Source organism: Aquarana catesbeiana, linkage group LG10 (assembly GCF_042186555.1).
Source record: "Aquarana catesbeiana isolate 2022-GZ linkage group LG10, ASM4218655v1, whole genome shotgun sequence".
Classification (NCBI taxonomy): Eukaryota; Metazoa; Chordata; class Amphibia; order Anura; family Ranidae; genus Aquarana; species Aquarana catesbeiana.
This window is the reverse complement of record NC_133333.1, coordinates 164407168-164419301: the sequence shown is the minus strand read 5'-3', so window position 1 is coordinate 164419301 and position 12134 is coordinate 164407168. Positions and strand designations below refer to the sequence as shown.

Below are 12134 nucleotides of genomic sequence, written 5' to 3'. Positions count from 1 at the left end.
TGTAATAGGAATAAAAGTGACACATTTAAAAAAAAAAAAAAAAACAGTGTAAAAATAAAAAATAAAAGGTAAAATAAATAAGAATAATTAAAAAAAAATGTAAATGTGCCCCGTCCCGACGAGCTTGCGTGCAGAAGCGAACTCATATGTGAATAGCACCCGCATATGAAAACGGTGTTCCAACCACACATGTGAGGTATCGCCACAATCAGTAGAGTGAGAACAATAATTCTAGCCCTAGACCTCCTCTGTAACTTAAAACATGCAACCTGTAGAATTTTTAAAACGTCGGTAAGTTTGTCGCCATTCCACGAGTGGGCGCAATTTTGAAGTGTGACATGTTGGGTATCAATTTACTTGGCGTGACATTATCTTTCACAATATAAAAAAAAATGGGCTAATTTTACTGTTGTCTTATTTTTTTATTTCAAAAAAGTGTATTTTTTCCCAAAAAAGTGTGCTTGTAAGACCGCTGCGCAAATATGGTGTGACAGAAAGTATTGCAACGACCGCCATTTTATTCTCTAGGGTGTTAGAAAAAAAAATGTATACTGTTTGGGGGTTCTATGTAGTTTTCCAGCAAATAAAACTGTTTTTAACTTGTAAACAGGGATGAGCCGAACACCACCCTGTTCGGCTCGCACCAGAACATGCGAACAGGCAAAAAATTTGTTCGAACACGCAAACACCATTAAAGTCTATGGGACTCGAACATGAATAATCATAAGTGCTAATTTTAAAGGCTTATATGCAAGTTATTGTCATAAAAAGTGTTTGGGGACCTGGGTCCTGCCCCAGGGGACATGGATCAATGCAAAAAAAAGTTTTAAAACGGCCATTTTTTCAGGAGCAGTGATTTTAATAATGCTTAAAGTGAAACAATAAAAGTGTAATATTCCTTTAAATTTCATACCTGGGGGGTGTCTATAGTATGCCTGTAAAGAGGCGTATGTTTCCCGTATTTAGAACAGCAAAATTACATTTCAAAGGAAAAAAAGTAATTTAAAAGTACTCGCGGCTATTAATGCATTGCCGGTCCGACAATACACATAACAGCTCATTGATAAAAACGGCATGGGAATTCCCCGAACCAAAATTTAAAAAGAAAAAATGGCGTGGGGGTCCCCGTAAATTCCATACTGTCATGGTTATGCAATAGAGTTTCTTTGTCAGGCCACCTGTCTCCATGTATTCCTCTCTAGAGACCAGCTGCCTCTCACCTGACTGCTTTTGTAACCTCTCCTCTAAGCATGGCCCCACCCCAGGCCCTATCAGGAAACCCTATATTAACCTGTGCACTGCAAGCCAGCAGTGCTGATCAACCATTGTGTGTTAGCCTCCGTGTGTACTTGCTGTGTTGCATACGTCTGATTCCTGTTACCGACTTTGGCCTGTTCTTAACTATTCCTGTCTGCTCGTGACCCTGACCTTTGGCCTGTCCCCGACCATCCCTGTTTGCCTGTGACCCTGAACCTTGGCGTGTACTCTGTTGTCCTTGGCTTGCTCCTTACTTCCTTGTTGTTCCAGCCTGCTGCCTCCTTCCTCTTCTCCCGTAGTCTACCGTGAGCGTGAGCTGTGAGACCCTGGGGGCCGTGACCTGGAGCCAGACTGCAGTGCAGTCCATCCTTACCACTAAAGGCTCTGGTGAACACCTGCTGGCTCTTAGACTCCGTGCCCTGGGGAATCTATGCTCTAGCTCCCAGTGGGATCTGTGTCAGTGATCCAGTAGACCGGCTTCCTGAACCTCCCAGGGTTCAATCCGCAGCAGTCAGTCCTAGGGTCCACTACCTAGAGGTGCACTTCTGACTTCTACAGAGTGCATCTGTCACCTAGCCTCAAGGTGACCTGACAGTTTGATCAGCCATGGACCCGGCTGATGTGCCGCTACCCGCAGATGATCCGTTGCAGGGCTTAGTTCGCAGACTTGAGACCCAGGAATCGCATCAGACCCAAGTGATGCGATTCCTTCAGGATTTGGCATCCTGTTTTGAACAGGTTCAGGCCTCATTAGGACCCCCGGTTCAACAACCTCAACCGCTATCTGCTGCTGCACCTATCGCATCAGTCGCAGCCACACATTCATTACAGCTGCCAGCTCCGGCCCATTTCTCTGGGGACTCCAAGGCTTGCAGGGGGTTCCTTAGCCAGTGCACGATTCATTTTGAACTTCAGCCCCAAAACTTCCTGTCCGATCGGGCGAAAGTAGCCTATATTATATCCCTTCTGTCCGGCGAGGCGCTAGCTTGGGCTGCCCCTCTGTGGGAACTGAATGATCCAGTGGTTTCTAGCCTGTCTGATTTCTTGAAACTTTTTCGGAATATCTTCGAGGAACCGGGTCGTGTCTCCTCAGCGGCTAGCGCTCTTTTACGTCTCCGTCAAGAGTCCACTTCTGTGGGACAGTATGCTGTTCAGTTCCGTATCCTCGCAGCTGAATTGAGCTGGAATAATGAGGCCCTAGTTGCAACCTTTTTACATGGCCGCTCTGATAGAGTGAAGGATGAATTAGCAGGAAGATCCCTTCCTGCTGATCTGGATGGTGTTATCACCTTGTGTAACCAGATCGATATTCGCTTTCAGGAGAGGGCCCTGGAAAAAAGACGCCAGCACTCCCCGTTCCTTAGGCAGCTTGAGCTCCCAGTCCCTTCTCTTCGATCCGAGGAGCACCCCCTGCCCGCTGAGGAACCTATGCAGCTGGGCTGGACCAAGTTGTCTCCTGAAGAACGCGCTAGGCGCAGAACTCTGGGCCTGTGCCTCTACTGTGGGGCCAATGGTCATTTTCGTGACACTTGTTCTCTTCGTCCGAAAAAACAATCGGGGCTAATACATCTGGAAGGTGGAGTATTAGACCCTGAAGTATCACCTTCACCTTCTCGTCTTCTTCTTTCTGTGTTTTCATGTCGGAGCTTCCTCTCGTTCGATCTCGGCACATCTGGATTCCGGAGCCGCTGGCAATTTCATGGACTGGGGAACTGTGTCTTCCATGAGACTTATCCTTTTGCCCCTTACAACGCCATTGGTGGTCTTGGCGATTGATGGCACTGTTCTCCCAGGGGGCCCTATCCGCTTCCAGACCCTGCCTGTTAAGATGTCAGTAGGGACACTCCACCAGGAGTGGATATCCTTCCTTGTCTTACCTAAGGCTTCGTCTCCTATCATATTAGGTCTTCCTTGGTTACGGCTCCATTCTCCACATGTTGACTGGACTGCTGGACAGATCTTGACTTTGGGTTCCTCCTCCTGCCTACTCAAGGTTACCCCAAAAGAGAATTCTCCTGTTGCCACCATCCCAGTATCTTTTGCTCTTCCCGCTGCGTATAGCGATTTCTGGAATGTCTCCTGCAATAGTCGAGCTGAGGCACTCTCTGGGTCGTGTGGCACTCTGGATGAGGAGCCTACCTGTGAACCTGAGCCGATCAGTCACTCCAGTTTGCATGGTCATTTCCCTTTGCCTGTCCCTGGACCCCCTTGGACACACACCCAGGCTGACTCGTCCACCAGTTCCACAGTCACTACGCCCTGTGATGCAATTCTGGTGGTCACTGCACCTGGCAATGCTGTTCAGTCAGCCTCTGCACCAGTCCAGCCTATGCCCAGTGAGCTTCCTGCTTCTTGTTCAGGACCTTCTGTAACCTGGCCTCACCCTACTGCCACTACGTCCGTTCCAACCTGTTTAAGAGGCTCAATCCATCCTTTGGATAGACTGCCTCATTCGGCCAGGTGGGGTTTTTAATCTTTTGTTCAGGGCTCTCTGCATTCTGTTTGTGTTTCAGCTACCCAGCTTAACTCTTTTGACACGTCACCTTTTAACCAACCTGACCTCAGGGATCCACTGACCTCTACCCAGTCTGATGGTCCTGTCTTGGATGTCCAGCACATCTTTAAGGGTCTGGGGGACCCTGCTCAGACTTCTGATGGTCTTCTCGTGCCCTTACTCATTTCTAAAAAGCCTTTAGTCCTCAATAAGTCCTTTTGTCCTCTCCTTACCTCAGTTCCGGTCTCTGAGGATAATCTAAAGTACGAGGTTAGTCAAGTTTTGGATTCCCGGATCCGTAAAGGCATTCTTCGGTACCTCGTACATTGGAAAGGGTTTGGTCCTGAGGAGAGGTCTTGGATCACTGCATCTGAGGTCTTTGCTCCTCGTCTATTGAGAAGGTTCCATCTGGAGTTTCCCTTTAAGCCTCGGCACAGGCGGGGGAGGGGGAGGTCTCATAAGAGGGGGGGTACTGTCATGGTTATGCAATAGAGTTTCTTTGTCAGGCCACCTGTCTCCATGTATTCCTCTCTAGAGACCAGCTGCCTCTCACCTGACTGCTTTAGTAACCTCTCCTCTAAGCATGGCCCCACCCCAGGCCCTATCAGAAAACTCTATATTAACCTGTGCACTGCAAGCCAGCAGTGCTGATCAACCATTGTGTGTTAGCCTCCGTGTGTACTTGCTGTGTTTCCTACGTCTGATTCCTGATACCGACTTTGGCCTGTTCTTAACTATTCCTGTCTGCTCGTGACCCTGACCTTTGGCGTGTCCCCGACCATCCCTGTTTGCCTGTGACCCTGAACCTTGGCGTGTACTCTGTTGTCCTTGTCTGCTTGTGGCCCCGACCTTGGCTTGTCCCTTACTTCCTTGTTGTTCCAGCCTGCTGCCTCCTTCCTCTTCTCCTGTAGTCTACCGTGAGCTGTGAGACCCTGGGGGCCGCGACCTGGAGCCAGACTGCAGCGCAGTCCATCCTTACCACTGAACACCTGCTGGCTCTTAGACTCCGCGCCCTGGGGAATCTATGCTCTAGCTCCCAGTGGGATCTGTCAGTGATCCAGTAGACCTGCTTCCTGAACCTCCCAGGGTTCAATCCGCAGCAGTCAGTCCTAGGGTCCACTACCTAGCAGTGCACTTCTGACTCCTACAGAGTGCATCTGTCACCTAGCCTCAAGGTGACCTGACACATACCAGGCCCTTCAGGTCTGGTATGGATATTAAGGGGAACCCCGGCCAAAATTAAAAAAAAAAATGGCATGGGGGTCCCCCTATATTCCATACCAGGCCCTTCAGGTCTGGTATGGATTTTAATGGGAACCCCGCGCCAAAATTTAAAAAAAAAAAAATGGCGTGGGGTCCCCTCAAAAATCCATACCAGACCCTTATCCAAGCACGCAACCTGGCAGGCCGCAGGAAAAAAGGGGGGACGAGAGAGCGCCCCCCCTCCTGAACTGTACCAGGCCACATGCCCTCAACATTGGGAGGGTGCTTTGGGGTCCCCCCCAAAGCACCTTGTCCCCATGTTGATGAAGACAAGGGCCTCATCCCCACAACCCTTGCACGGTGGTTGTGGGGGTCTGCGGGCGGGGGGCTTATCGGAATCTGGAAGCCCTCTTTAACAAGGGGACCCCCAGATCCCACCCCACCCCTGTGTGAAATGGTAAGGGGGTACCATTTCACAAAAAAACTGTCAAAAATGTTAAAAATGACAAGAGACAGTTTTTGACAATTCCTTTATTTAAATGCTTCTTCTTTCTTCTATCTTCTTTCTTCTATCTTCCTTCGGTCTCTTCCTCCTTCTTCTTCCTCCGATCCTCTGCTTCTTGCTCTGGTGTTCTCGTCCGGCATCTTCCTCCGCGGCATCTTCTTCCCTTCTACTTGCTCGGGCCGCTCCGCATCCATGATGGGAGGCTCCCGCTGTGTGACGCTTCTCATCTTCTGACGGTTCTTAAATAATGGAGGGCGGGGCCCCCCTCTGACGCACGGGTACTTCCCCGAGGCATTCCTCGTGATGTCAGAGGGGGCGGGGTCACCCGTTAGGTACCCCCTTACAATTTCACACGGGGCGGCGGGATCTGGGGGTCCCCTTGTTAAAAGGGCTTCCAGATTCCGATAAGCCCCCCGCCCGCAGACCCCCACAACCACCGGGCAAGGGTTGTGGGAATGAGGCCCTTGTCCTCATCAACATTGGGACAAGGTGCTTTGGGGGGACCCCAAAGCACCCTCCCAATGTTGAGCGCATGTGGCCTGGTACGGTTCAGGAGGGGGGCCCGCTCTCGTCCCCCCTCTTTTCCTGTGGCCTGCCAGGTTGCGTGCTTAGATAAGGGTCTGGTATGGATTTTTGGGGGGATCCCACGCCATTTTTTTTTAATTATGGCGCGGGGTTCCCCTTAAAATCCATACCAGACCTGAAGGGTCTGGTATAGATTTTGAGGGGGACCCCACGCCATTTTTTTTTAAATTTTGGCTGGGGTTCCCCTTAATATCCATACCAGACCTAAAGGGCCTGGTATGGAATTTAGGGGGACCCCCCCGCCATTTTTTTTTTTTTTTTAATTTTAGTTCGGGGTTCCCCTGTGGGGAATTCCCATGCCGTTTTTATCAATGAACTTTTATGTGTATTGTCGGACCGGCAATTCATTAATAGCCGCGAGTAGTTTTATATGACTTTTTTTCCTTTGAAATGTCATTTTGCTGTCAAACTGTTCTAAACACAGGAAACATGCGCCCCTTTACAGGCATACTATAGACACCCCCCAGGTACGAAATCGAACTCGAAGCTCATCCCTACTTGAAAACAACAAATCTCAGAAAGAGGCTCGGTCCTTAAGTGGTTAAAAAGCGTTACATAACAAACTTGATCAAAAGCAGTATTAAACCCCAAACCAAAAATGTATTATATTGCAGCTTACCAATAATTAGGTGTGGTGACTGCATTCGTTTTCTTTTTGTTTAGTTTTTTTTTTTCCCCTCTGTTTTCATCTGGAGATCTAGCCAGTAATACACCTCATAGACCCTAACTCTGGATGAAGGGGCACAGGGGACACCTTAATGCCTGGTACACACTACAAGTCTGACAGCTCTGATCAGAGCCGCTGTACTATGGCCTTGCCAGAACACTCCCATCCTGCCAATGGCAGAGAGTGCTGATTGGGAGTCAATTGGCTGCTGGTTTTCCAGCACGCTCATCCGACAGAAGCCATTCAAACGGCCAGCTTCTGTCAGACATACACATGGGCCGAATGTCGACTGGTTTAATAACCCTGACATTCGGCCCATGTATATGGGGCTTTAGACAGCAGCATTGCCCGTCTGAGGGGAGGAGAGTGTTAGGCTGGCCATACATGGATTGAAATTTGTTCGGTTCATTGGGGACTGGCTGAATTTTGACCCATGTATGGGTAGGGTAGTTGTATAAAAGTCAAACTGCTGATCAGATTTTTGACGCTCAGTCAACACTGATCAGTGTATTCTGATGGCTGGGAAGTCTCCTGCTGTCAGAATGCATAAGCTCAGTGGGGAGTATCGAGTGTTTGGATGGCGGGAATCGAGTCAGATTTTTTTGGTTAACCTCCTTGTTGAATGAAAAAAATGAATAATCATTGGCTGCTTTATATCTACTAGCAGATCTAGATGCACTAACAAATTGATGCCAAACTCCAGCTAATGCCGCTTACACACGATCGGAATTTCGGCCCGCAAAAGTCCGATAAAAGCTAACGTAGCTAAACACGCATTAACGCCAATGCAAAAAGCTACTAAAAGCACATATTTACAGCTGCTTTTTCCTGGCATTGGTAGTGGCTTTGCAGCTTGTTTTTTTTTAATGCCTTGTACGCATAAGGTCTAAAAAAAGAAAATAATTGCAGCCATCACATCTAAGAATTGCCAAGCTGCAACATAATAAATGTTTGCCTTTGGGTTTATTATTGCTGCGCAGTTGGCATAAGACATTGGAGACAAGAGAAGACAGACATGTCTACATTTTTCAAGGTGTAAATTTCAACTCCATGACATACAGTAGTTCATAAAAGTATAGTGTATTATACATACATTTTCAGTCATATTTGGTCTTTGTCAAGTAAAGAAAGCTTAAAGTGATATTAAAGCCCCCAAAAAAATAAACATGTTATACATACTTGCTCTGTGTAATTGCTTTGCACAGAGCAGCCCCGATCCTCTTCTTCTCAGGTCCCCCGCCAGCGCTCCTGGCCTCTCCCTCCTGTCAAGTGCTCCCAGAGCTAGCAGCTTGCAATAGGGACACATCAAGCAGGCTTGTTCCTGATCTGCCGCTCTGCGTGCCTATTCACACACAGAGCCGTGACTCTGTGTGTGCTTTAAATACATAAGGGGTCCATATAGTGAACTTGGTGTGGAGTTATTAAGGTCATCACAGAGGACAAGGGAGCACTCTTTACGTCTGGAGGAAAAGAGATTTAATCTACAAATATGCAAAGGTTTCTTCACATTAAGAGCTGTAAAAATGTGGAATAGACTCCCTCAAGAGCTGTTTCTGGCCAGCTCAGTAGCTTGCTTTAAAAAGGGACTGGATTATTTCCTAAATGTACATAATATAACTGGATACTAACATTTATAGGTAAAGTTGATCCAGGGAATATCGTTGCCTCTCAAAGGATCAGGAAGGATTTTTTTCCCCTGCTGGAGCAAATTGGATCATGCTTTGCTGGGGTTTTTTTGCCTTCCTCTGGATCAACTGTTTGTATAGGATTGTGTATATGGGAATGTATAATTTTTTTTAATATATTTTTTTCACTTTTATAGACCAAACTAGATGGACTTGTGTCCTTTTTTTTCAACCTGACTAACTATGTAACCTGTGTTGTGAACATTGAAATTGAATTTCTCCACAATGCCCATAGATATCTGAGCCCCATTCCAATTCAGCGATGTGCACGAGAGCCTCAGCTCTCCCTGGTCTCTCCCTCATTGTCTGAGACAGCAGCAATAGTCATTGGATCCTGCTACTGTCAATCACAGCCAGTGAGCCAATGAGGAGAGAGTGGGGCCAAGCTGTGCTCCGTGTGTGAATGGACACACAGAGCAGTGGCTCAGGAGGCGAGCCAGCTCGGGTGTCCCCATAGTAAGCTGCTTGCTGTGGGGGCACTCGAAAGGAGGGAGGAGCCAAGAGTGCCAGTGGGGGACCTGAGATAAGGAGGATTGGGGCTGCTTTGTGTAAAACCACTGCACAGAGCAGGCAAGTATGACATATTATTTAAAAAAAAAAAATACAAACAAAAAAAAAGTTAATATAACTTTAAAAACATTCTAGTTTTGGATAAAGTAGCGGGGGTCAGAACTCTTGTCATGTGTTATTGCTGTCTGTGTTCCACGCTGGGGGGGAATTACTATTGGCTAGACAGAGATGAGAAATCTAAAATTGTAGTTGCTACCAGACCAGGAGGTGATCTATCAAAAAGGACACCTGTTCTATAGGCATCTATCTAAGGAGGGGATTTATCGTCATGTCCTGGTGTGTCTCTGGCAAAGGACAATCTCTGCAACAGAACGTAGCAATAAAAACCATGGCACATATTTTAACCTTTCTGCACTGTATCAAAAACGAAAAGGTTTCATTAACAGAGAATTTCTTTCAAAATTTTCCCTTAGTTTTGGATAGAGTAGAAAAAGTTTAGAACATCTGCCAGATTGTTATTGCTGTTGGTGTCTCTGTTGGGCACTTCTTTAGTTGGCAGTTGCAAGTCTCTTTAAGGTGGACACCAGTAACAATAAAAACCCAACAGATATTTCACTCTTTCTCACTCTATCCAAAGCTTGCCCTAATGTTTCGGTTTAATCGATTGACCTTTTATACTTCAGGTCACAGTGCTGGAGGCCAGTAACCGCATAGGAGGTCGTGTACTGACCTATAGAGATCAGGATGGCTTGTACGGAGAACTGGGACCCATGCGTATTCCTCCATCTCACAGGTATCTATAAAAAGGTCTTTTATATTGATAAATAAAAGATTTTATTTTACATATGAAGTTCATCTTTGTACTTTCTCATAATTAAAAGCTAAGGCTGCCAATTCCTAGAGGATTTTCACATTAACACTCACACTATATAATGTTCCACTCTATCAATAACATACCTCCCAACATTTTGAGATGGGAATGAGGGACACCTACTAGAAAACGTATGTAGGCATAGGACACGCCCCCTACCATACCCCCTTAAAGGAGAATTAACAAAAAAAGTTTACCGTATTTATCGGCGTATAACAACACGCACCGGCGTATAACACGCACCCCAATTTAGGAGAGAATTTTAAGGAAAAAAAAAATTTAGGAGGGAAGTTGAAGGGAAAAAAAACTTACATTTAAATGCCCATCATTGCAGCCTTCTCAGTGCAGCCTTGCCCCAGTGCAGCCATGTAAGTGCAGCCTTGTCAGTGCAGCATTGCCCCAGTGCAGCCATGTCAGTGCAGCCTTGTTAGTGCAGCCTTGCCCCAGTGCAGCCATGTCAGTGCAGCCATGTCAGTGCAGCCTTGCCCCAGTGCAGCCATGTCAGTGCAGCCATGTCAGTGCAGCCTTGCCCCAGTGCAGCCATGTCAGTGCAGCCTTGTCAGTGCAGCCTTCCCCAGTGTCCATTGCAGCCTTATCCCAGTGCAGCCTTGCTCCAGTGCAGCCTTGCCCCAGTGCAGCCTTGCCGCTCGCAGTTTGATCCCCTGCGATCCTGAGCTTCAAAATCGCCGACCGCGTTTTGAAAATGGCGCGCCGGCGCCGAAATACACAGAGCTGGTCCTTGGCTCTTCACGGCGGCTCTCGTTCACTTTCGGCTCCACTCGTAGTCCCGCCCGTGATTTTCCCCTGATTTTAAGGGGAAAAAAGTGCGTGTTATACGCCGATAAATACGGTAATTAAATCCACAAGGGCTTTTTTTATCACTACTATTCCTTTTATATTGCCTCTTAAAGTTTACAAATGCAGCAATTTAGAATTTGGATGAAAGGTGTAGTACTAGGAAACACTTTTTGAAAGATAAATAGTGCATTTTAATATACAACTATATGGATCAGACCAAAATGAGGGGGAAAGAGGGACAGAAGGACATTGCTCTAAATCAGGGACAGTTGGGAGCTCTGCAATAAGTGCAGAGGGTCCAGTTCTTTCCCAGAAAGCTTTATCAACCTTATTGTGTGAAATTTGTAAAACGTGCATTTGTTCATTTTTACAGGCTTATACAGGAATTAATTCGTCAGTTTCAATTGCAAATTAACCCTTTTATCATATCTAATGACAACACTGTATTTATGTTCAATAACATAAGACAACTGCAAAAGGATGTTGCTAAGATGCCAAACCTGTTTGGGTTTGCATTGACCCCTGAGGAAGAAGAAATATCTGTTGATGTGCTATATTCTAAAGTGGCATTCAAGGTAATCACATTGTTTCAGAATATACTATGTCCGAAGTACTGGTACACAGTCATTGATAGCAGGGAGCTGCTGGCCATACCTAGGGGTTTTGGAGGATCCTTAGGTGAAGAGATGACAGGAGTACAGTGTAAATCCAGGATAAAATAGAACAGGAGAGCAGGTGTACGATCAGAGCAGTCAGATAGGAGTATTGTATACTGCTTGCATTGCCAGCTAGTGACAAATGGATCTCATCAGAGTACAAGGACCAGAAACCCCAGCTCTTCACCATAGTTACATAGTTAGTCAGGTTGAAAAAAGTCCATCTAGTTCAACAAATAAAAGGGAGAAAAAAAAATCATACAATCCCATATACGCAATCCTATATCCACAGTTGATCCAGAGGAAGGCAAAAAACCCCAGCAAAGCATGATCCAATTTCCTCCAGAAGGGGAAAAAATTCCCTTCTTGATCCCCCGCAATCGGATATTCCCTGAATCAACTTTACTTATAAATGTTAGTACCCAGTTATATTATGTATATTTAGGAAAGAATCCAGGCCTTTTTTAAAGCAATCTACTGAGCTTGCCTGAACCACCTCCGGAAGGGAGTCATTTTCACAGCTCTAATGCCTCGTACACATGATCGCATATCCCGACAACAAAATCCATGTTTTTTTTTTCCGACGGATGTTGGCTCAAACTTGTCTTGCATACACACGGTCACACAAAGTTGGTCTGAATTTGCGAACGTCAAGAACGCGGTGACGTACAACGCGTATGATGGGACTAGAAAGAGGATGTTCAATACCAAGTGCGCCACCCTTTGGGATCCTTCCGCTAATCTCGTGTTAGTAGAAGTTTGGTGACAGACGATTTGCGCTTTTCAGCCTCCTGCTTTTCCGATCGTTACTGCTCTTCAGTTTGTGCTTGTGGGTTTGTATTTCTATCACATATTTGATTTTCAGTGCGTTCTTGTCCGCTCGTATCTGATTTTCAGCTTTGG

General features: G+C 46.4%; 1 protein-coding gene across 2 annotated transcripts in view; it reads left to right on the top strand.

Moving 5' to 3' along the window:
* The window catches only part of LOC141110997 (L-amino-acid oxidase-like), a 96468-nt gene that overhangs the window by 68357 nt on the left and 15977 nt on the right, over positions 1–12134 (top strand). For both annotated transcript variants that reach the window (XM_073602881.1, XM_073602880.1), the window contains exons 3-4: positions 9590–9699; positions 10949–11150. In XM_073602881.1, coding sequence (XP_073458982.1) covers positions 9590–9699; positions 10949–11150 — 312 coding nt within the window. The remainder of the gene's footprint in view (positions 1–9589; positions 9700–10948; positions 11151–12134) is intronic.